The 23,777-nt window shown below is 54.0% G+C and overlaps 2 protein-coding genes across 2 annotated transcripts; one reads left to right on the top strand and one right to left on the bottom strand.

The window, feature by feature from the left end:
* The first annotated feature begins 675 nt into the window (after positions 1-675).
* On the top strand, positions 676-2,293 carry INSL3 (insulin like 3). Its single transcript, XM_004760991.3, has 2 exons — positions 676-887; positions 1,756-2,293. The coding sequence occupies exons 1-2, from the start codon at positions 698-700 to the stop codon at positions 1,956-1,958; spliced, it is 393 nt and encodes a 130-aa protein (XP_004761048.2). The 5' UTR covers positions 676-697; the 3' UTR covers positions 1,959-2,293.
* A 2,942-nt stretch (positions 2,294-5,235) lies between these two features.
* Positions 5,236-22,439, bottom strand: B3GNT3 (UDP-GlcNAc:betaGal beta-1,3-N-acetylglucosaminyltransferase 3). Its single transcript, XM_045081814.1, has 4 exons — positions 22,240-22,439; positions 10,761-10,820; positions 8,623-9,219; positions 5,236-6,849 (listed from the first exon to the last, which is right to left on the bottom strand). The coding sequence occupies exons 3-4, from the start codon at positions 9,196-9,198 to the stop codon at positions 6,298-6,300; spliced, it is 1,128 nt and encodes a 375-aa protein (XP_044937749.1). The 5' UTR covers positions 9,199-9,219; positions 10,761-10,820; positions 22,240-22,439; the 3' UTR covers positions 5,236-6,297.
* Positions 22,440-23,777: the final 1,338 nt, after the last annotated feature.

Consider the following 23,777-nt stretch of genomic DNA (forward strand, 5'->3'; position numbering starts at 1 on the left):
GCAATAACTGTCAGGAAACTGAAAAAAATAATGGTTTCTTTCTGACAGGACCTGGAGAGGGCAGGGCACCCCCTCCCCACACACACACACAGTGAAGGGGCGGGAAAAGACACGGGGCCACGTGGTCACTGGTTGGGCTCTGCTTCTATGGGGGTCCAGGATGGGACCCTGGGGTTCCCAGGGCTCATTGCTTAGTGCTAACCCTAAACCACAGGAGTGGGAATTTAAAGCGCCAGAAGGGAAAAACACAAGTGGTCCCAAGGGCCAGTTCTTAAAACCAGCCCAGACTTCTCAAACACAGGAGCGGCGAGGACGCCTGGCTCTTTATCTAGCCGGGTGGCCGGCAAATAGGTTTATTCCAGATAAGCCGTCTTTGAAGAGGATGCCTGAGCCATCAAAGCTTAAGTCAGGCACGACAAAAAAGCCTGGCTCAGTGGTTGGAGCATGCAAGACATGATCTCGCGGTCGTGAGTTCAAGCCCCACCTGGGGCTTAGAGATTGCTTTAAAAAAAAAGAGAGAGAGAGAGAGAAAACCCCATTGCGGGGTTTACACTACACTTGCACTCAGCACTCACCCCGCCCTTGACCTTCTCCCCGAGTCTTCCGCGGAATGCTTTGTCCGCATCCAAGGTCCTCAGCTGGGCCGGGTTGGATGCCTATAAGAAGGGATCCCCGCTGGGGCGGGCCTCCTGCCGCCATGGAGTCCCGCCCACTCACCTGGGCTCTGGTGCTGCTGGGCACCGCTCTGGCGCTGGCGCTGGGCACTGCGCCCGCTCCGGAAGCGCGGGAGAAGCTGTGCGGCCACCACTTCGTGCGCGCGCTGGTGCGGCTGTGCGGGGGCCCGCGCTGGTCCTCCGAAGACGGGCGGCGGGTGGCTGGCGGCGAGCGTGAGTGAGGGGCGGGCGAGGACTGCGCTCTGGGATTTCTAGGTGTGGCAGGTGCACGTCGCGCTGGTGGGCGTCGGGGGCGGGCGGATGGGTTTGCAGGCACCTACAGGCATCCGCTTGCCCGCGGCGCTTTTGTGAGTGCCAGGGCGCGAAGGATGCGTCCCCTGCCGGGCAGGAAATCAGTGCGTGGCGAGCGAGGCAGTCTTCAAAGTGCTTTCTTTACGATTTCAGTATTTTGATCTTCGTGAATTTTTGCATTAATTTTGATTTTAAAAATTTCATTAAGATATGATCGATCTTCATTGTTGAGTTTTTTGGCACTCCCTTAAATGGAGCATTGAGGCCAGGTCTCACTCTTCCTGCCCTGCGCCCGTCCTGGTACAGAGAGTAGAAAACGGATGTGTATGCCTGCGTGTCACAGATATGCGTCCTATATGCATACGTCTTTGTGACACAGGTGCCCCTGGAGGTGCAAAGGCACGCATGGGGGAGGGCTGGGAAGGGCTCTGAGGGTATGTGCCTGTGTGTGCATGTGTGAGCCCGCTGCCTGCACACATGTGCCCATGTACATGTCCCATGTCACCCCTTCTGTCTCTGGCTTTGTGAAGTGTCTATGCGTCTGCGTGATAGAGGGCTTGCGGGAACGTGCCCAACAGGGGACCTGAGCGTGGTTGTGGGTCGAGAGTGCACACATCGGGATGGGAGAGTTTATCTGTGCTCAGTAGACAGTAGGCATTTATTAGGTGCTCACTTTCTATTTGTGCACAAGAGGAGCTTTCGGCAGGTCACTTGGTGGGACGTGTGTGCATATATTGGGGAGGGGTTCTCTAGGTTCCCCCGCCCACGCTGAATTCTGCTTTGTCCCCAGGTGAGCTGCTTCAGTGGCTGGAAGGACAACATCTCCACAGGCTGGTGGCCGAAGGGGACCCCATGCTGGTTCTCATGCCACAGCCCCTGCCCCAGGGCTCTCGCCATCACCACCGCAGGCGGGCAGCCGCCACCAACCCTGCCCACCACTGCTGCCTCAGTGGCTGCACCCGGGGGGACCTGCTGACCCTGTGTCCGCACTGAACCCTCCCCCCACCCCGATGTGGCCTCGGAGGATCCAGAGACCCAGAGGGGTCTGGCCCGGCGAGCTCCTGAAGCCACACAGCACCACAAAGCCCTGTCTGGGAGGATGGTGACAATTACCTTGCTGTGCTCCCCACCTCCCCCAGGCCACCTTCCTCTGAGGGGCCAACCGTGAGAAAAATGACACCTGCACCCTGGCTTGGAAGAGCCTTGGTTTTGCCCAGATGCCAGATACTCAGAGCCAAACGTCCTCTGCCCCTCCCTGCATCCGTGTCTCCCCCTCCCCTTGCCATCTCCCCAGGGGTAAATAAAGAAGACTCCCCGCAGAATCCGAAGCAGCTGTTTGCATTTTCTCAAGAAAAACGGTTGTCCCCACCCGTCTCCCCTATCCCTACCCCCGCAGCCATGGCCCCACCACCCCTTTTCAGCAACTTGATAGCAACTTGAGAGTCATCGAAATACAAAGTGGGGAAACTGAGGTCGGGGGAGACAGCTCCTTTGCCAAGGTCATAGAGGGAGGGAATGGCCAAGTGCAGGATTTGAATTGAGGTCGTCTGTCAAGACCCGTTGGGGGGGGGGCTCGAGGTCACTTAAAGTCCACGTAACAGTGGACAGACACACAGACATCACAGTGAGCCACAGCGGACACTTATGGATCCAGCTCTGACCGTGTTTCTCATTTGCATGCTCCCTTCACCCTGTGATGGAATTTACATTCTAGGACTCCCGGGGCGAAATGTGAACCAGTCCCATGTTACTATTTTCCTAACATCTGCGGTCACCAATTACCAGACATCGGGAGTCCTGAAATGGAACGGTCTTCCCCTTAGCAGTTCTGGAAACCAGAGCCGGAAGTCAGGGTGGGGCAGGGTTGTTTCCTTCCCAGAGGCTCTGAATCTGCTGGGGGGGGGGTCTCTCTCCTGGCTTTCGGTGGCTGCTGGCAATTTTGGCCTTTCCTGGTTTCTAGATGCAGGACTCCAAGCTCTGTCTCTGTCTTCACATGGCCTTCTTTCCAGTGTCTCTCTGTGTTCATTTCTGCGTCTTGTCAAAACACTCTGATTGGATTTGGGGCCACCCCACCCTAACCCAGAATGATCTCTCCTGAATCCTTAATTGTATCTGCAAATTACCTATTTCTTTCTTTTCTTTTGAATCCTTTATTTATTTATTGGAGAAAGAGATAGCAAGAGAGGAGAGGGTAGAAGCCGACTCCCCACTGAGCAGGGAGCCTGATGCGGGGCTGGATCCCAGGACCCTGGGCTCATGATCTGAGCCAAAAGCAGAGGCTTAACCAACCGAGCCACCCAGGGCTTTTTTCCCTTTTTTAAAAGATTTATTTATTCGAGAGAGCCTGGGTGACTCAGTGGGTTAAGCGACTGCCTTCAGCTCAGGTCATGATCCTGGAGTCTCAGGATTGAGTCCAACATTGGGCTCCCTGCTCAGCAGGGAGTCCGCTTCTCCCTCTGACCCTCCCCTCTGTCATGCTCTGTCAAATAAATTACATCTTTTTAAAAATCAATCCTGTCGTTTCAGTCAGACTCCACACTGAGCTCCAAGCCTGACACAGGGCTTGATCTTACCACCCCAGACCATGACCTGAGCAGAAATGAAGAGTCAGACGCTTAATCAACTGAGCCACCCAGCCACCCCAGCAAAGACCCTATTTCTAAATAAAGCCATATTCTAAGGTTCCAGGGAGGTGTGTACTTTTCAAGCCACTGCAGCAGGCGAGCAGGACTCTCTCCTGAGGATGATGGGGAGCCCCTGATGAGCAGGCACAGGATGAGGTCAGATCTATGTTAGAAACCCCCACAGCGCCCCCTCTCATCCAGGCCCGCCTTCCTTGGCCTGGATGCTGCTTCGGCTTCCATCTCCCTTTCCAACAGCGGTGCTCAAAACTCAAAAATCAATCCTGTCGTTTCCTTGCTCCAAAGGTGCCATCACTCTCAAAATAACTCCCTCCCTCCTCACCCCAGCCCACAAGACCCCATGTGGCCAGCCCCTCTAACCTCAAGCCTCTCCTCCCTCCAGGTCCTCTTAACTCATCAAGCTCCAGTGACTGCCTCTTCGCTGCAACTCGAATGCTTCCCGATTATCCCACCTCAGGGCCTTTGCACATGCTATGCCTTCTGCCTGGAACACCCTTCTCCCAGTTCTTCTTAAGGTCATGTCCTCTTTCTTCAGGCCCCAGCTCTAATGTCCCCCTCTCAGTCCCAGATCTCTGACCTCTCAGCTGATATTTATTCCCATCACTGTGTGTCCAGCTGCTTCATTTGACTTCTCAAAGCTCTTACCACTTCTGAGAACTTCCTATTTGATTGTTCATGGGTTTGTTTTCTCACTGTAAGGTGGATATCTGCCATCCCAATGGGGCTGGGAGCAGGAGTATAGGGCAAGGGGTATAGCATACAGGACATACACAATAAATACTTACAGAAGGGAAAGGAGGTGGGACAGAAGATAGTAAAGCCACAGTCCTAGTGGGACAGGAGTCTGGTGAAGAAGGGGAGGCTGGTGGTGTTTGGAAGGAGCCTTGCTGGAAGCAGGAGGCCAAAGCAGGCCCACTGTCTCTCACGGCCCGCAGCAGTCCCACCCCTGTGCCTCTCTCTCCTGGGCATGCTGCCAAGCTGGCAGTGAGACCAGGTCTTGGTGGGACATGATCTGAGGGTGATAGGGAACCATGGAGGGTGTGTGAGCTGGAGCAGGATGATGGCAGATCTGTCCAATAGAAATCCCTGCAGCCCCTACTTCACCCATGCCATTTTTATTTTTAAGATTTATTTATTTATTTATTTATTTGACAGAGAAATCACAAGTAGACAGAGAGGCAGGCAGAGAGAGAGAGAAGCAGGCTCCCCGCTGAGCAAGGAGCCCGACGCGGAACTCGATCCCAGGACCCCGAGATCATGACCTGAGCCGAAGGCAGCGGCTTAACCCACTGAGCCACCCAGACGCCCCACACCCATGCCATTTTTATTGGCGCATATTTTCTACTGGAAATGAGGCTTAGTTACTGATGAGAGACTGGTCTGAATTAAAACTTATAGATCACTTAAAAAAAAGAAAAAAGAGGGGTGCCTGGGTGGCTCAGTTGGTTAAGCGTCTGCCTTCGACTCAGGTCATGATCCTAGGGTCCTGAGATCGAGCCCCACATGGGGCTCCCTGCTCAGTGGGAAGCCTGCTTCTCCCTCTCCCACTCACTTTGCTTCTGTTCCCCCTCCCATTGTGTCTCTGTCAAATAAATAAATAAAATCTTTAAAAAAAAAAAAAAAAGAGCTTCAGGTCTTCACAAAACATTTTATTCCCTGAGTACCCACTTCCCAGTGATCATTCTGCTGTCTGGGGTCCCCCCTGTCCCCACATCCCAAGCACTACTCCAATGCCCAGAAGCCCAGACCCCAGACATCCACCTAGAGCCAGCAGGGTTTTGGCGGGGCAGGGGGGGGGTCACCATTTTGCTTGGATCTCCCCAATCTGAAAGGCTTATTGAGGTAAGGGCTGGTCCTGGGTCCCTAGAGCTCAGACACCCCCAAGGACCAGAATCTCTCCCTTCTCTGGGCACTGGGATGAATATGTGTGCTGACCTTGGGCCCAGTGAAGACCCTTTGGCCCCACAACATTCCCTGAATTCTTGGGGAGCATAAGTGGTGGGGGGGGGCAGGGCCCTGTTAGGGACTCCCAGAAACTTGGAGCTGGTTTTGCTTGAGTCAGACAGCTTCTTCCCTCCTCTACCCAAAGCGACAGCCATCAGAGCACTAGATATCACAGGCAGGGATGGGGCGGTCCCACTCATGGCTTCTCTGACCGCTTCTGCCATCTCGGGTGGATGGAGACCATGGAGAGGCTGAGAACAAATCTCCTTTCCTAGGCTCACTTCAACTAGGAGTTCTGCCACTGACCTTGAACCATGGCTGGAACTCACATACCACTAAACCACTCTAGGTGTATGACCAAGGAGAGGCTGGTCAGCCTTTAAGGTCCAGCCTGAGATCAAGGTCAGAGCTGGGAAATGTGACCTTGACTCAGATGGGATCAATGCAGGAGCAGCAACCCAGAACCCTAGGAGAGGGGTTTCTGCAATTAGCTCCCACAGAAAGAGACGGTCCGTTCAGCTGAGAGCCTAGGGGGAATGATGAAACATGGGTTCAAGTACCAGGTGGGTTTGGAAAGATATCTAGGAGTTTGCCAGCTAGATTAGGCACTCATCAAACCCTTCCTGGCACTCCCCTATGCCTGACTTGCTTAGAAGAATGAAGATTTCCCCTGCCAGGGAGGAAGATGCTGCCTCTTTCCATGGGGGTGGAGATCAGAGCCTAGAGGCTAGGGGTCCTGAAACCACCTAGTAGATCTGTAACTTCTTGCCACAGGCAAGGTTGGGCTGGCTCAGCGCATCCCACATGAGCAGCATCTCATAAGGCAAGAAGCGGTGAACAAGCAGCAGTTCCCGGTAGAGGCAGGGGTCGAAGGAGGACATGTGGGCTGAGGGGGCCTGAATGCCAGCTGTGCGGATCCCACTGTGGGAGGCAGGCTCCAGGCCCTCCTGCTGCAGGCACATGCCCAGGAAGACATCATCGATGGGGAAGAGGTCCAGTGTGACAGCAGCCCGGCGCAGGGCAGTGGCTGTGAAACGGGACAGTAGGAAGCCACCCCCGCCACAGTAGGGCGGGTAGTGCTCCTCCTGGGTCACCTCCTTTGGCACATAGTACTTGCTCCAGGGAACCCGGATGGGGCCCACATTGCGGATCAGCTGCCCCACAAAGAGGTGGTGGTCAGGATCGTGGTCCTGCAGGTAGGACACCATGTTGTCAGTGTGTGCGAAGACGTCATCATCCCCATTGAGCACGAAGCTGGCAGTGGTGCACCGAGTCTCCTGCCATTGTAGGAAGAGCACCTGTAGGCGAAGTGGACAGGGCATACAAGCTGGAGGGCTGGGGCCATCGGCTTGGGGTCCCTGTGAGCCGCCACAGCCCGGGAAGCCCAGATGAGGATAGGCTCTCCCCGAGCGACTACTGTCAGGCCATCCTGGGTTTGAGGCCCCACCCTAAGCCTCCAGACAGACCTCATCGTAGGACATGCCCCTGAGGGGTGTTGGAGATCTGTGGAAATGATGCTCTATAAAGCACCAAGAAGTGTTTGAAAATTGTCCCATTTACATTTATTGTTACTTCCTTCAGACGCCGCCTGGCCAAGTGTCATCGTTACTTAGCATCTACCTTCCCCACTGGACTCTAGGCTTCCCCCAAATGGGGGCTGTGTCTCCCCTCCCTGTGTCATCTCCCCAGCATCCCTGTGGGTCATAACTTCATAGGTACTGGATTTCATGCTTGTCCAATGGACATTGCTTTTGTGTGCTTTTGTGTTCTGCATGAAGAACATGGCATGTTGAGAGGTTCTAGCCCTCGACCCGCCTCAACTTCTACTTCCCTGTAATAACTTTTACCACATGCCCAGCTCTGTTCTCCATGCCTGCGCTGCCTTGAATCCCTCGTGCAAGCTTAGGAGGCAGGTGCAGTCATCAACCTCATGTACAGATAAGGAAATAGAGGCTCTCCAGAAAGAGCACAGCGAACAAGGTCACACAACAGGAAAGTAGCAACTCAAGGTCTCGAGCCCAGATTTTTCTGTGCCTATGATGAGCAGGACCCTGCCCTGGCCCCCCACCCCAATGCCTGGGTGGGTCTCTGGAGCCTCTTACTCCTTATCTGTGCACTGGGTAGGATTCTTTCCACTTCCTGTGGATCCCTGTCCATCAAAAAAGGTCTTTCCTGGGTGTCTGGGTGGCTCAGTGGGTTAAAGCCTCTCCCTTCAGCTCAGGTCATGATCCCAGGGTCCTGGGATTGAGCCCCACATCGGGCTTTCTGCTCAGCGGGGAAACTGCTTCTCTCTCTCTCTGCCTGCCTCTCTGCTTACTTGTGATCTCTGTCAAATAAATAAATAAAATCTTAAAAAAAAAAAAAAAAGGTCTTTCCTGACCACCTCCTGCATAGATGGGGTCCTCAGGGGACAGAGAATAAGAAATAAACAAGGTGGGGGCGCCTGGGTGGCTCAGTGGGTTAAGCCGCTGCCTTCGGCTCAGGGTCCTGGGATCGAGTCCCACATCGGGCTCTCTGCTTGGCGGGGAGCCTGCTTCGCTTCCTCTCTCTCTCTCTGCCTGCCTCTCTGTCTACTTGTGATCAATCTCTGTCAAATAAATAAATAAATATCTTAAAAAAAAAAAGAAATCAACAAGGTGGTCCTGTCCACTGCTCCTCCACCCACACAGATTACAGGAATTCTTCTGCTGCCTTGTAAATAACCTGAAAACCCTCCGGAAGCCCTCAGAGGCCGGCCGTTTCCTCCCTGACCAGGAAGAAGCAGGCACAGAGAGATAAATGATTATCAAAGGCAAACAGCAAGTAGGAGGCAGAGCCTGAATTCAAACCCAGATCCTGGCTCTGGAAGCTGGCCTTGTAACCTCAGGCCCTTTCTTCCTGCCCGCTACCCCCCCTCACCCCGGCCCCCGCCCCCAGTTAGAAGACTTCAGACCACCACCAGGACAACAGAGGGGTGGGGTGGGATTGGGGGGGTGGGGATGTCTGGTTCCCTGGACCCAGTCAGAGGAGGTGGCGGGGAGCGGGCGGGACCTGACCAGGGGACCGTCCCCCAACACCTCTGGCTGGCCCACCTGTTTGAGCGTGAGGTTGAAGAAGGAGTCATGGAAGTCCCACTGCAGGATGTCACCATGCGCCCGCGCCTCCATTGCCAGCAGCCGGTTGACCTTGCGGGCCTCCAGGGGGTCAGCGGCCGTGCCCACCAGGAAGACGAGGCGCAGCGGGACGCCCTTCACCAGGCGCTCGCGGCCCCAGGTGTGCCGCACCAGCTCCCGGCGCTCGTAATTGCTGGGCGAGGACTTGATGACCAGCAGCAGGAAGACAGGCTGCGAGCACTTGTCTGGCCGCACGTCTTGCAGCAGCTGGAAGTCGCGGCAGTGTTTATACAGCAGGAAGTTGCGCACCTGCTGCGGCAGCCCTGTGAAGTTCGGCAGGGCGGCTACGGAGGTGTTGGGCCGGCAGGGGCTGGGCGGTGGGCGGGAGGGCGGAGCCGGCCAGGTCAGAGCCACCGCGCGGCCCGGGGGCTCCTCCAGGCTCTGGAAGGTGGGTGGCGAGGCGTGCAGACTGAAGAGGAGGAGGACAAGGAGCGTGAAGATGCTCAGGGCTACAGCCAGGCCCGATTCGTTCACTGGGCACCGGCGACACCTCATCCTGGTGGGTCGGGGCGGTTCCTGCGAGGAGTAACAGCCACTGAAGAGCCGGGATGGGCGGAGCACTTTCCCTGAGCTCCCGGAGGACCCCAGCACCTGGCCTCTAGCCCCATAGGTGCTAAAGTCCATGCAGGATTGAAATGTATGCCCCTGCCTATCTCCCCTTCCCCGCACCCCCCAACTTCCTCCAACCTGCTCAGCCTTTGTTGGCTCTGACAGTTGCCCAGGCCCTGCTGGGGATTAAGTACTTACAGAGAGAACTGAGGCATGGAGACGCCAAGGCGAGCCTCCCAGACTCCACGTGCCCAGAATCCACCCTTTCAATCTGGTCCTCTTCATGTCCCTGCCTCCGAGATTGCCCGGGAGCCTCCCCCAAGGAGGCCAAGAACTGCTTCTTTATCACTGATTGCTACTGGATCTTTCCTGCTTCCCTTTTCCACCTGCCCCTCAGGAAGCTCCAAGCTTCTGGAATGCTGATCCAAACCATCATCCACTCCTCGTGCCTGTTTTTGATGGCCCTGTGACCTGTGCGTGGCCCCTGGCTCCCCACAGATCCCTTGGGCCCTTCAGGTTTCAAACAGAGCTGTCTTCCTTGCCAAACTCCTATTTGTGCTTTAAAACCCATTTTAGGGGCACCTGGGTGGCTCAGTGGGTCATGATCTCAGGGTCTTGGGATTGAGCCCCGCATTGGGCTCTCTGCTCTGCAGGGAGCCTGCTTCCCCCTCTCTCTCTTCCTGCTGTTCTCACTGCTTGTGATCTCTCTGTCAAGTAAATAGATAAAATCTTTATTTAAAAAAAAAATCTTAAATGATCATTCTCTGGGAAGTTGTCTTGAACCCCTCAGAAATGCTACTGGTTCTGTTTGGCACCTCTAGTTCCATCTACCCCTCTGGCCCAGGCTTGATCCCATTGGGGTGTCTGCGTTTAGCTATGTCTAAGACTGGGGGCTTCTTGAGGGTCCTGGTATGGCCCAGCAGGAAGCAGACACGTGGGGGAAGCAGGGAATGTTTGAACGAATAAAATTTATGAATAAAAGTAAATTCATTAAGGTTTTCTCTGGCAAACGCGTACTCCTCCTTCAAAACCCCAGCTCTAATGTCACCTCCTCTTAGAAGCTTTCTTTTCCCATATCCAGGCAGGGCCCTTGGTCTGCCTTCCAGGGTCCCTTTCCCCAGCTTACCTGGATTCCCTTAATGTCCTTTTGTCTGGAGAGGCAGTGTCTGCACTGTTTCTCAGCCCTATGCCTGAAGGTCTGTTTTCCAGCACTGGCAAATAGTGGATTAGACCCAAGGCAGGACTTAGCCATTCTCAACACTTACTGACTCACCCAGACAGGTGCAGACTCTAGAGCCCAGTTCCTGGGTTTCAGTCCCAATTCCATCACCTTCTGGCTGTGTGCCCTCCATACCCTGGGCCTCGGTTTCCTCAGCTGTAAAAGGGGGCATCTGAGCCATCTCCAGCTCCCAGGATTGTGCAAGCAGGAAGCGAGCTGCTAGCCTGTGGCACCAACGGGGGGTATGCCACCAGGATTTATGGAACGTATATTTGCAGCTCAAGCTTACCTCGGGCTGCCTTGAGACGTCTGTGCTCTTCTGGGGTCTCTCTGTTCTTCCTGCTGGCACCTGGAAAAGGTGACGCGGTCAGTGGGTTCTGGAAGGCTCTTTCCTCCCCAGGCAACCCCACCCAGCTACTGCCTGGAAGCAAAGAAGAGAATGGCTTCCCATTTCCATCCAGAGGTGGGAATAAGGTTTTCCTCCTGGACCCACGAGGCCATCTCCCCAACACACCCACTGCTGTCACTGAACACTGCCTGGCCAAGTCTCTCCAGCGAGCTGTCTTCCAGAGACAGGGCTCAGATCTTACCACTGTGTGATGTTGGGAAAGAAGTTTGACCTCTCTGAGCCTCCATGTGGACTGGGGAGAATTAACCCCACGTAAGAGTGCTGTTGTGGGGATTTTAGCCTCAAGCATGCTGGGCATGATCCTGCCTCAGGCCTTTTGCACAGGCTCTTCCCTCTGATTGGAATGCTCTTTCCCAGATGAGTGCATGGTTCCCTCCCTCACCTCTCATCTTTCCTCCAATGTCTCTTTCTCAGGAAGGAGTCCTCAGGACACAATAGTTCCCTGATCCCCAACTCTGTTTTACATTTTTTTCCTCCCACAGCACCTCTCCCCTCCTAAAATACATGATAAAAACTTTTAACATGTCTTGTTTCACCTTCATCTCCCCCACCCGAACTTGAGCTCCCTGCGACATGTCTCCTTTACCAGGTTATCCCCAGGCCCTGGAACCGTGCTCGGCACATCCGAGGCACGAATGTGGGTCAGATGACTGCTAAAAGGATGTTGGTTTTCTGCGGACCCAGGGATACCTAAATGTCTCCACTATGAAAGCCACACCCTGGAGAGGCAACAAGCATTAATTAAAACCTCAATGAAATGATAGGAGGTGGGGCGCCTGGGTGGCTCAGTCATTGGGTGTCTGCCTTCAGCTCGGTTCATGATTCCATGGTCCTGGGATCGAGCCCCACGTCGGACTCCTTGCTCAGCGGGAAGCCTGAAGCCTGCTTTCCCCTCTCCCACTCCCCCTGCTTGTATTCCCTCTCTCGCTGTGTCTCTGTCAAATGAATAAATAAAATCTTCAAGAAAAAAAAAAAAGAAGTAAAGAAATGATACAAGGTGACGAAAGCCACAGGAGGAAATGTAGTTGGGTGGCAGTTGGATTTTGAGGTCTGGATAACATTTAAGCTGGATGTGAATGGCACAGAAGAGACATTCAGGGCTGAGGTCTGGGTGAAAGGTCCCAGGGGTGGGAACAGCAGGTGCAATGAGCCAGCAGAGACTAAGCCGTGTCAGAACCCCGTATGCAGGAGGCATAGGGCCTGTCTCCTTCCTGGGACATCCCAGTTGAGCTGCCCGCCCTGGGGCTTCGTCTGCTGGAGGACAGGTCTGGGAGACCCGAGAAGGCAAATAATCTTGGCGTGAAACTGTGAATGCAATACAAGAACGCCCTGAATCCTTGAAGGGTATTTTCCTGAGCTGAGGAGAGGACCTAGTCCAGGATGGACACCAGGGAAAGGAGTGTTCCCGGGCAAACCGGGCAGATCGCCAAGCTTCAACGTTAGGAAAACGAACAAGCTATAACAGAAAGACGATGTCACCACAAATCAGACTAAAAATGCCACTGTGTTCTCTTGGGCCACACCTGTGGCGGGAGACCCATAGATCCCGTAAAACAATGGCACACCTCAGAACCGAACTCCTGGGCAAGAAACACTCTCACGAATGAATGGTAAAGTTTTTATTTATTTATTTAAAACATTTTATTTATTTAAGAGAGAGAGCGCGTGCGGGTGTGTACACACATGAGCAGGGGGAGACGCAGAGGGAGTGGGACAAGCGGACTCCCCACGGAGCACGGAGCCCCAATCCTGAGATCATGACCTGAGCTGAAGTTGAAGGCTTTAACTTACTGAGCCACCCAGGTGCCCCAGGACCCATAAAATTTTAGAATGATTCACTCTTCTCCCCATCTGCAGTTTGGAGCCTAAATCCGGGATCTTCAAACGGGTGATTCTGTCCTCCAGGAAATACTTGGCAATGTCCTGAGACATTTTTGGCCGTCCTGATTTAGGCAGGGTAGAGGTATTGTACTGCTAATGCCATTGAGAAGGTAGAGGCCAGTGATGTTGCTTAAATTAACATTCTAGATGACACAGGATAGCCCTACCTCAGGACAGTCCAGCCCCAAATGTCAACATTGTCAAGCTTGAGATATCCTGCTCTAAACCAACACAGAAATCCAGAAGAGAGAACTCAAAACAAGGGAAGACGAGAAAAGAAAAATCAGGATCGAACAAAAGCTCTTGACATAGTTTGTATAAATTCATCATATGAAGTATTTATGAGACTCATTATTTGTATATTATTTAAATATTTACCATACAGTTATTATTATTTTTAAATACTTTATTTATTTATTTGCCAGAAAGGAGAGAAAGCACAAAGCAGGCAGAGGGAGAAGCAGGTTCCCCACTGAGCAAGGAGCCCGAAGTGGGACTTGATCCCTGGACCCTGAGATGATGATTGGAGCAGAAGGCAGATGCCCAAGCCACTGAGCCAGCCATGCATCCCTAAACATCTATTAAATAGAAAATTGAATTTAAGTGGCCAAGGACCAGTTCACTGGAAATGTGTTTTGTAAGGCCCAAACAAGCATTTCAGAACAAAGGAAGATACTTCTGCAGATACGAATATTTCTAACTCAGCCAAACTTGGGCTTTGGGGAGGGGGAGGTATGAGAAGAACTGAAATGAATGAATAACTCTTACCAGGTATCAGGGCAAAAAAGAACCTCTTGGGGCCACCATTTGGTTTTAATTAGTTCCAAAATGGATGTTCTTTTTCTTGCATTTTCCTTTCTTGTTTATTTATAAGAACTCTTTGCATACGGAACACTTGCCCTTTGTGGGCTACCAGCATTCCTAACTTTCTCTCCCCAGGTCTCAGGTTTCTCGAAATGGAGGGATTCTGGGGTGCCCGGGTGGCTCAGTTGGTCAAGCATTTGTCTTCAGCTCAGGTCATGATCCCAGGGCCCTGGGATGGAGCCCCACATCAGGCTCCCTGCTCAGCAGGGAGTCTGCTTCTTCTTCTTCCTCTGTGTTCTCTAATAAATAAATTAATCTTAAAAAAAAATATTAGGGCAACTGGGTGGCTCAGTGGGTTAAGCCGCTGCCTTCGGCTCAGGTCATGATCTCAGGGTCCTGGGATCGAGTCCCGCATCGGGCTCTCTGCTCAGCAGGGAGCCTGTTTCCTCCTCTCTCTCTCTCTGCCTGCCTCTCTGCCTACTTGTGATCTCTCTCTGTCAAATAAATAAATAAAATCTTAAAAAAAAAAAAATGGAGGGATTCTGCTACTCTACTCTCCAAACCCCCTGATGTTCCTAATTTGCATCTGAGAGCTCAAGCTGGAGGCAGGGAAGAAAGGTTCACTTTTCCTTCTCCCTATACTAGACCTCTATTAATGCATCCAAGATCCCCCATCCCTTTACTGTCCATCAAGGCCCTTCTTAACTCATAGCCCCTTAAACCCTCAAGCAGGTCGTGTTGCTATCCTCATAAAATCTCACACTGGACAAGCATAAGGAAGAACTTCTGGGAGGGCGCTGGGTGGCTCAGTCGGTTGGGTGTCTGATTTTGGCTCAGTTCATGATCTCAGGTCCTGGGATGGAGTCCCATGTTGGGCTGCCTGCTCAGCAGGGAGCCTGCTTCTCCCCCTGCGTGTGTACTTGTACTCTCTCTCTCTCTCTCCCTCTGGCAAATAAATAAGTAAAATCTTGTGGGTGTCTCTGTGGGCTGTGGCCCAGGCCCTAGGTAGTCACTGATCTGTCCTTATGGTTCTTACTGTCTGCAAGGGAAGGGTCTTGGAGGCTCAGCTCCACCAAGAAGGGGAAGCTTCTCGGTATTATTTCCTCCAAGCAACGGAGCAGGAGCAAGTGACTCTGGGGCCTTTGCGAGAAGCTCCTCGCAGCTTGGGTCTGATTCCCTGACCGCATCTAAGATTCCGCGGTCCACCGTCTCCAGTTCTCACTGGGCAGAACGAATGGATTTGCGGAAGCCCAAATGGCATCTCACTCGGTGAAGTCTGTAGGTTTGGAATACCTCTGGGGGAATCACCAGCCTCGATTCACAGATGGGGAGTTGTTTCGGGGGGCGGCGCAGGGGGTGCCTCACATCACCACAGAAACAAGCTGCTTTGTCTCCAGGTCTTTCAGTCCTGAGAAGGGTCTCAGCAGCTCTTCTCCCAAAATGCACATAATTAGAAACTACTCACTCACTCACTCATTCATTCAACAAATAGGTCTGGGGAACCTGAAAATCCTCAACCCTGGGCCTGGCCCCCCAGAAGCTCCCAATCTGGGGGAGACCAGTCTAAACACCCATGGGTTCAGAGCTGGGCCAGAGGAAGGGACCAGGATACTGAAGCCGAGGCTTTGACGGATGCAGAAGAGTTCAGGTCAAGGCAAGAGAAAATGGAAAGGCGTGGAGGGAAAGTGAACAAGACCTATTCTAAGGGATCACCCGTAGTTTATTTGGATGAAAAGCAGAATTTGGAGAGGGGGTGATTTCTGAGGCTAGTGACTGGCTGGTAAAGACCTTGAACTCCAGACTGAGAAGTGGGACTATCTCCTGGAGGTCGGGGAAGCCATAGAGGGGAAGTGGGACTGTCTCCTGGAGGTCGGGGAAGCCATAGAGGGTATGTGAGCAGGGATGGGAAAGGTCAGATTTGTTGCTGAATGAATGGTTCCTCTTTGCCCTGAAACCCTGAGCAGTCACTTCCCCTTTGCCATCTAGTTCCTCATCAGGACATGGGAGTGCTGAGACCCCAACACACACACACACATACCATGGGGTCACGGGATTGTGTGCCAAAGGGCTTAGCACACACTGGCCGTGTTGCAACCCCTCGGTGACCTTGGCTCATCATACTGGCTCCTTCAGTGTCCCCAGAGTCCCTGCTTACAGAAGGGGCTACTGAGACTCAGCGTAAAGCAGACTGGAACCTAGGACCCCAGTGAGTGTGGTCCGTTAGTCTGTCTATCCTATCCTTCCCGTAGTGTGGAGTTTCTGGGGGATTCCCCAACCAGAACTCAGAGCCTTCCAGAATCTGTCACAAGGAACCATGCACTTACACATCTCACAAAGGACAGAGAACTGGGGGCCCAGGTCGGCAACATTCTGCAGCCGGGGCCATCCCAGGATTAGGCTGGTGAGTGAATCTATGAACAGGCATGATGAGATCAGCTCCTCCCTGACAAGTTAATACAGGAAGAAGGGATTAGTCTTGTAGTAACATGGTAAACACCGTTGAGAAGGAATGGTCCGTGGTGGTGGGGGGACCTGACCAGCCTGGGGACATCCTGAGGGATGGTGAGGAATTAGCAGAGCGCTGGGGGAAGGACATTCTAGGCGAGGGCACGACAAGTTCAAACGCCCAGAAGAGCATAGTTGCAAAGAGCATAGCCAGACCACAAATGTAAGGGGTGGAAGCAGAGACAGGGGACCAGTGTGGCTGCAGCAAGAGGACAGGAGGGAGAGGATGTGGGTTGCGAGTCCATGCCAGGGGACTGAGTGGGGAGGAACTACAGCAGGTCCAGAACCTCTTTTTATGTTGCACGAGAGAAGCAACGGGAGCCATGGAAGGTGCGTGAGGAGGGGAGGGAAAAGAGCGATGTATGCTTTTAAGAAGCCCTCTGTGGCCACGGAGTGGATAAGGACAATCAGGACAGGTGTAGAGGCTGGGGCAGGAAAGCAGCCAGAAGTATTTGGGGGCCTGGACAGGAGCTGGTCAGCGAGGTGCAGGGAAGGGGGTGGGTTCAGGGAATAGAAAGAAGGCGGTCATGGATGTTTAAAGCCCCCCGGGACGGTGGGGAGGTTGGAGAAGGAAGGACCAGGAGGAACAGACCGAGAAGCCTGTGAGCCTTTCCCGTGGGGTGTTACAGGGCAGTGGTGACCCAGGTGTGGTGTCCAGACCATAGCTGTGGGGACACAATGGCAAGGGAACCAGGAAGGCCCAACAGGGGTTTGATGAATACTTCCTTATATTGCTTGCACGAGGCAGGGTCTCCTCAATGTTTCTCTCTCTAGATCAGACACAGTGACTGTGGACAGAGTCACAGTTCAGGGACAACCAGGCTGACTCCAAGGTACCCTCACTGCCAGACCAGCTGATCCTGTTCCCGCCTGTTTGCTTTCCATACACCCGTGCGATTTCGCCATCACCCAGAGCCTGTTTCCTCTAACATACACATAAAAGCCATCTGTTTCATGATGTTCAAGACCCAAGAGCCTCTCCCTGGGCTGTGGCTCTCAGCCCCTGCTTCCCCTCCCCCAATGACCTCTGCCCCCGCTGGTCCGCTCCAGCCACTCCAGCCTTTTCAGCTTCTTTCAGTCCTGCCACAGGGCTTTTGCACCTGCCAGACTTCTGCTCTTCCTCCTGATTCTCTTTGATCTTTAGGCTCAATCTAATGTTACTTTTTTATTTTTTTCCCCCCAGCATTTACTTATTTGTTTGAGAGAGAGCGCATGTGCACACATATGTGGGAGCATGTTGGGGGCGAGGGCCGAGGGAAAGGGAGAGACAGAATCTCAAGCAGACTCTCCCCTGAGTGCAGAGCCCATGCAGGGCTCAATCTCACGACCCTGAGATCACAAGCAGAGCCGAAAGCCACAGTCAGCAGCTCAACAGACTGTGCTCCTGCCCCTCGCAGGGCCTTGTTAGAAGGGACTTGGCCTCCCACCTAAAACACTCTGGCTTGGCTCTGGTTTTCTCTGCAGCTCTCACCACCACTGCACACAGGAAACCCACTCACTTCCCTCCTGTTTATCTCCCCCACCAGCCTGGAGCCCCCGAGGTGCAGCCAAGGATCTGGTCCCCTACAGCCATGTCCCCATCCCCATAGGACACTTGCTGGTGCTTGTGGGACAAGGGAAACCTACGAATGATGACCCGCATATTAGTGATTTCCTCATGCCTCATTTCAGCCCAAACCCACTGCCAATGACAGCTGCCGCCGACCCATCTGGGGCCCTGCGGGCCTTGGGGGATGCCAGCCATTCAGTCGCGGTCAGTTAGCAAATGTGTGTGTGCGGCTGATACAGGACCAAGAGGTACTCATGCCCTGAAAAGCCAATCAGCCACACCACTGGAAAACCGTGCATTTACTAAGCAAGAAGCCCGATGTCAGCAAATACTGTTAATGGCCTGCTAACTATGCAGGAGGCACCCAGCACATACACAAAATAGTTTATCAGCAACAAGGAGGAGGGGAAAGGCACATTCGTGATGTATGAACGAGCATCATCACGATGAAGGTGAACAGGCCACCAAACCACCCCAAGACACCAACCTACTGTCACTGACTACCCACCTTCCCTACAAACACACAGCACTGAATATTAAGGATTCACTGAGTATTTTCTTTTTAAAGATTTTATTTATTTGAGAGAGAGCGAGCAGAGCGAGAGAACACGCAAGGGCGGGGGAAAGGGCAGAGGGAGAAGCAGATCCCCCGCCAAGCAGGGAGCCCGGTGCAGGGCTCGATCCCAGGACCCCGGGACCATAACCTGAGCCGAAGGCAGATGCTGAACCGACTAAGTTTCCAGGTGCCCCAGATTCACTGAATATTAATGAGGTACTAGAGGTACAGAGGGGCCAAGCACGCAACAGAATTCATTAGCGACAGGATTCGGATCCTACATCTTCCGCCTATGTCCCCCGTTGACAACCAAGGCCAGACGCGTCTCCCACCTGCTCACCCCTCAGAGCCCGGATGTGCCCCACCCACTCTGCGCTAGCACGAGACCATGGCAGGCCTGCCTGCGGGACGTGGAGGCTCCCATCAAGTCGAGGCAATATCCCGCAGGACGCTCGTATTTTCCAGATGAGGAAGTGAGACTCGGAGAGGGTGAGTCCCCAGTCACTCTCCTGGCCCCTTAGACACAGACCCACCCGCATACCCCTCCCGACCCCTCTTCCAGCTTCAGGGACCCCAGTGGGTCCGGTCGCTGGGTCTCAGTTTTGAAATCGCAAAAACGAGGGCTCATGTCCCTTTACCCAGCAGCGGGGAAGACTGCGAACTGATGCCCCTGAGGTCGCTGCCGCAGCTCCCGGGAGAGACCCCGACCTGCCTACTGACCATCGGTGGGCCTGGGACAAGTGGCCAGCCCGCTCTGGGCCGCAGCATCCTCATCCAAAGCCGGCTGGGGTCAGTGGCCAGCTCCCGATTCTTCCAGCAGGTGCTGAATGTCAGCATCGCTGTGGTCTTCCTGGCTCTGTACTTCCCGAGAATTTGCAGCTGGGATTTCGAACGGGGCAAGCATGGAACATTCTGGAATCTCCAAAAGGCAAGGGGAGGGGTGGGGGTGACTGGACAACCCCATTTGCACACATGACAACCTGAGTCCTGAGAAAGGCCGTAGGACCCAACGCTGGCCTTTTCTCTAAAGCACACACGGATGATACACCAACGGTGACAATAACATCAGTGTCAGTGACCATTGTCACTGTTCATGACCGCTCTGAGCCAGCGCTGAACACCTAGACTCTACTAGGGGCCATGCCCTGGTCTAGGTTCTGGGCACGCAGCCTAGAATGTCTGCAAGAAAGGCCTGTGCTCCCGGAGCTGATGTACTAACAAGGGTGGGACAGAGAGACAGTGAATAAGACAGTTTTGGGGAGAAGGTGTGTTGCAGGAGAGGATGTGAGCCCCTGGCCTATAGACAAGCCCTGTGATTCATTGAGCCTTTGGTGGACAGGACTGGTTTCCAGTTACCAGGTGAGTGAGCTGAGTGCAAAAAGGCAGAGGCCCCCTGCCCCCCAACATGGGTCTCACAGCTGACTGAGGCCAAGAGCGCTTGCTAGGATTTGAACCCCAACCTGCTGGACCCAAGGGTGATCCTTCACCTGTCCATACCAGCCATGCCTGCCAGTAATGATAGGCCTGTCTCTTTCGGCAAGGATCATAAGCTCCTTTTATAAACGGAAGGGGGAAAAAAAGAGAGAGAGAGAAATGGAAAAAGCCCAGTCAAGATAATTCCTTCTGGCTAGACCCTGGGGTGAGCAAGTGGATTCTTTTTTTTAAGATTTTATTTTTTGACAGAGAGAGAGACAGCGAGAGAGGGAACACAAGCAGGAGGAGTGGGAGAGGGTGAAGCAGGCTTCCCACTGAGCAGAGAGCCCCATGTGGGGCCCAATCCCAGAACTCTGGGATCATGACCCGAGCTGAAGGTCGAAGCTGATTTTTTATACAAAGATAGGCCCTGGGGCCCCCAGGGTTGTGAAAGAAGGTAGGGCGGGGGTAAGGATGGGGTGACACATGGCCTTTAGAACTTTGACTTCTGTTTCTAGTTCCCAGGGCCCATGAAGTTTAACTCATTTGAAGGAACTGACCCTGGGGAGCCCACCTCCTCAGAAACTGCTCACCGTACCTGGGATGGGTCCAGGTGGGGATCTGGGGCCCGACGGATGCCCCTAACTACATGCCAGACCCGGCCTTTGCTGAGCCTCCAAAGGGCATATCTGCACTCCTTTCCCAGCTGGAGGAACTGAGGTCTCCTGGGCTCTGTCTGTGGGGATGCCTGAAAGACCCCCACACCTTCACGCTGCTCGGAGCCCCCCTCCAGGCCTTGTGCTGGGGCCCTGCCCCTTTACATTATTTCTCTCTTGTAAAGATAAACACCACGAATGAAAACACAATGAACCGCGGACTCATCAGGATTAACCCAGCAGTCCTGTGTGTGGTCTTTCGGCCAGCTGCTCCTCTACCTACCACACCTGAGCTGGAAGGTAGAGCTTTGTTAGCCTCTTTTTTTTTTTTTTTTTTTAGTGGATAGGGAAACTGTGGCACAGAGAGCTCATCCAAAGAACTTATTCAAGGAAGGTCAAGTGGGAGCCCAATCTCTGCCTTTAACCACCACCTGGTGGTGGTAAGGTGGGGGACTTCCTTCAGTTTGCTATGTTGGTAGTGAACTCCCCATCATGGGGAGGAAGCAATCAAACCGAGCCAGGCTTTCAGCAGGTGGAGGGACCACAATGGGTCTTCTCTCACCGTGGGCGTGGGGACAAGTCGCTGCCCCACTCTGGGCCTCAGAGGCAATGGCAGGAAGAGAAACCTCCCAGTTGACATCTTTCCTCCTTCCCTAGGGCCAACCAGTTCTGCCCCTGGGTTCCTGGGTCAAAGAAACTTGTTTGAAATCCTCGAGCTCCTTCAAGTTCATGCTCCAAAGCCCCTTCTTGGGTCCTCCCACACCCAGTACCTGGCAGGAATCACCACACCCTAGATGTAGAAGTGGGCGGGGATGAACAAACATAATCTGGTCACCTAGGTCAAGTGGGGGCCCAGCTTCCTGTCCCAGGGTCCTCCCCTCTTTCACTAGACTCCTCAGCCCTGCCTAGCAGGGTGACTGCCTTAGGAACCAACAGGGCTGTGGAAGAAAGTTGTAGTCCCAGATCTAGCCCCAAATCTGGGCAGCTCCTCCTGGGCCCAGATCCAGACTACAGGAGGCTCTGGTGGGGTGGAGGAGTGGGGGAGCTCAGTTTCCCCATCTGAAAAGTGACCATGGGGAAAAAAAAACAACTCTGACCCAGAGGAAAAGTTGGTCAGGAACCTGGAATGGTGGCTCATGATACAATAATAATAATTGTTAATATAGTTATGGTGACAGCTGTCCTTCCCTGTGCACCCACTAAGAGGCACAGACAGTCGGGTACAAGTCCCCCTTGACCCAGAGGGAAACAGGAGCTCAGAGACCCAAAGTCACTTATTTGAGGTCTCCCCCCCCAATAAAAGCTTCCACCAGCTGAACATCTCAGGCACCCTTCTGGAAGCTGGGTCACTGTACTAGTCAGGGAGGGGAAACCGAGGCATGTTCAAAATCCAGGAGCATGCTGCCGGAGCCACACAGCCCCTGCCGCAGCTGAACAGGGGGCGAAACTGAACCCCAGGGGAAGCCATGAGCTGAGGTTCCCAGGTAGGAACGTTGGCCCAGCGCCCGGCAAGGCTGGAGGTCAGCCGTGGTCCCCTGGATTCAATACAAAAGCCAACCTGGGGAGACCAGGGTGCTGTTAATCCCGGATCTTCCCAGTCAGCGCGCTAACCATCTCCACGCGAACAGCAGTACCAGTAACGGCCGGAGAGCAGACAGCACCCTCCACTTCTCCATCCTGATTCCGCCCTAGCCTGAGAGGCGGGCATAGTGGCGTAGGGGCAGGGGTCCAGGGACGTCCGTCGCAGCGACCGGACGGTGCCGGGAGCGACTTCCTTCCCTGCCGGGCTCGAGCCGGCCTTGGAAATGCTGGCGGCTGCTATTGCCGATGGGCGAGGGCAACGGAGTTTCTGAGACCCGCCACTCCAGGGTCTCCCGGCATCTTGGGGGGAGGTAAACGCGGCGGAGACCGGACCCCAGGGACCTGCTGGGGTTTCCCTGGAACCCTGATCCTCTCCTCCCCTCCGCCAGATCCTCAGGGGCCCCCAACACTCACCCCAAGCGACGGCCCAGCCTCCGACCTCTCTCCGATCTCAGCTGCTCTGGGCTGCGAGCAGGTGGAAAGTTTTACCTGAGCGTGAGCCCCCACCCAGGTCTGGCTCCTTCCTGCCTCCTCCTCCTCCTGGCCTTACCTCCCGCCAGGCTCCCCTCTCCAAACCCGCTGAGCTTCTCAGTGGCCCGGTAGACGTTCACCCCGCCCACCGCTCCCTTCTTCCCTTCTGGACCCCGCCCCCTCACCTCGGCGGGCCAGCTCCCACCGCAGCTTTCCTCTCTACCTCTTGGGGCTCACTCCACCCCAGAGGCTGGGGCGCGAGCTCCCCGCGGCTGGAGATGGGCATGAGCTCCCCGCGGCTGGAGATGTGCGAGCAGCGCCTTCCCATCCCCTGGCGTGGAGCCCTTGGCAGGGTTGATCTAAAGTGTGTTTGCCGAAGAAATGATTGGAGGGGGAACAGGGAGGCAGGATGAATCCAGGATGAATCCCTAAAACCTGTCCTGAGCCTACAGCCTTCCGGATGGGAAAGGTTCTGGAAGTTGGAAGTCAGATAAGAAGCTCTTGCGGGTTGGGGTTTTTGAAGATTCGGATCCTGCTCCGTGTTGCGTCTGAGTCTCTAGAAATTTCTAGTCTAGACGTGTTAGGGTCAGGAGGTCTGGGGTGGGGTGGGGGAGATCCAGATCCATAGGTGTGAACCTCGTGGTGGTTCTAGTTACCGCCTGCCTCCTCCCCCATCCCTACTTCTCCCAGAGGAAAAGGGGCGGGTCCCGGGTGTGCCTCAGTTTGTTCCTGCGTAAAATGGAGGATCTAAGCCCTAATCTCTCCCCAGCTGGAGAGGTCAGGGGACAGGGTCAACACAGGGCAAGGGCCCGATCTATACTCTGTGGGTATGAAGGGTGATTGCTTCAAATGTCATTATACCCAACATGGGCATTTCAGGTGGAAACGACAGGAGGTGCGCACAATTTCTTGCGTCGAAAAATGCTGAACTTGGGAGCCTGTTGAAGTCAATTCTCTGCGCCCCAACCCCCCAAAGGGGGACACTGCTCAGGCTTCAGCTTAAGTTCTTCCCTGCCTTGTGGGGCACTGCCACACTCCTGAGTTTATGGGCCCCACAAGGAGCTGGAACCAACAGTCTGATCTGGAGGGAGTGTCCCTCTCATCCCCTCCACAACACAGGCACTTCCTGCCACTGTTCGCCCTGGAAACTTAAACTACTCTCTTGACGCATTCAGAGTGATGGTAGAGGAAGTGAGTTGGGGCACACCCAGCCCTGCTCACTGGAGGAAACTGAGGCCTGCCGGATCAGAAGGTGAAAGCATGGAAGCAGGAGGGGCTCCAAAATCTTCCAGGGCAGATTATGGTGCTAGAGGGCCTGGGTTCAAATTTGGGCTAGAAGTATCTTATGACCCAGGTATCTACCCAAGAGAATTGAAACAGGTGTTCGGACAAACCCTTGTACACGCCGTTCATGGCAGCACTGTTCATCAAAGCCAAAAGGTGGAAACAACCCAAGTGTCCACCAATAGATGAATGGATGA

This window comes from Mustela putorius, unplaced genomic scaffold (genome assembly GCF_011764305.1).
Source record: "Mustela putorius furo isolate JIRA1106 unplaced genomic scaffold, ASM1176430v1.1 tig00000095_pilon_pilon_pilon, whole genome shotgun sequence".
Taxonomy (NCBI): domain Eukaryota; kingdom Metazoa; phylum Chordata; class Mammalia; order Carnivora; family Mustelidae; genus Mustela; species Mustela putorius.

What these genes read in the sequence shown, in the direction of transcription:
- INSL3 (XM_004760991.3), top strand. Translation starts at nt 698, where the DNA reads ATGGAGTCCCGCCCACTCACCTGGGCTCTGGTGCTGCTGGGCACCGCT. An exon ending in GCGGGTGGCTGGCGGCGAGC is followed by an intron (nt 888 to 1,755) that starts GTGAGTGAGGGG and finishes CTTTGTCCCCAG; the next exon opens with GTGAGCTGCTTCAGTGGCTG.
- B3GNT3 (XM_045081814.1), bottom strand. Translation starts at nt 9,198, where the DNA reads ATGAGGTGTCGCCGGTGCCCAGTGAACGAATCGGGCCTGGCTGTAGCC. An exon ending in TCAACCTCACGCTCAAACAG is followed by an intron (nt 6,850 to 8,622) that starts GTGGGCCAGCCA and finishes CTTCGCCTACAG; the next exon opens with GTGCTCTTCCTACAATGGCA.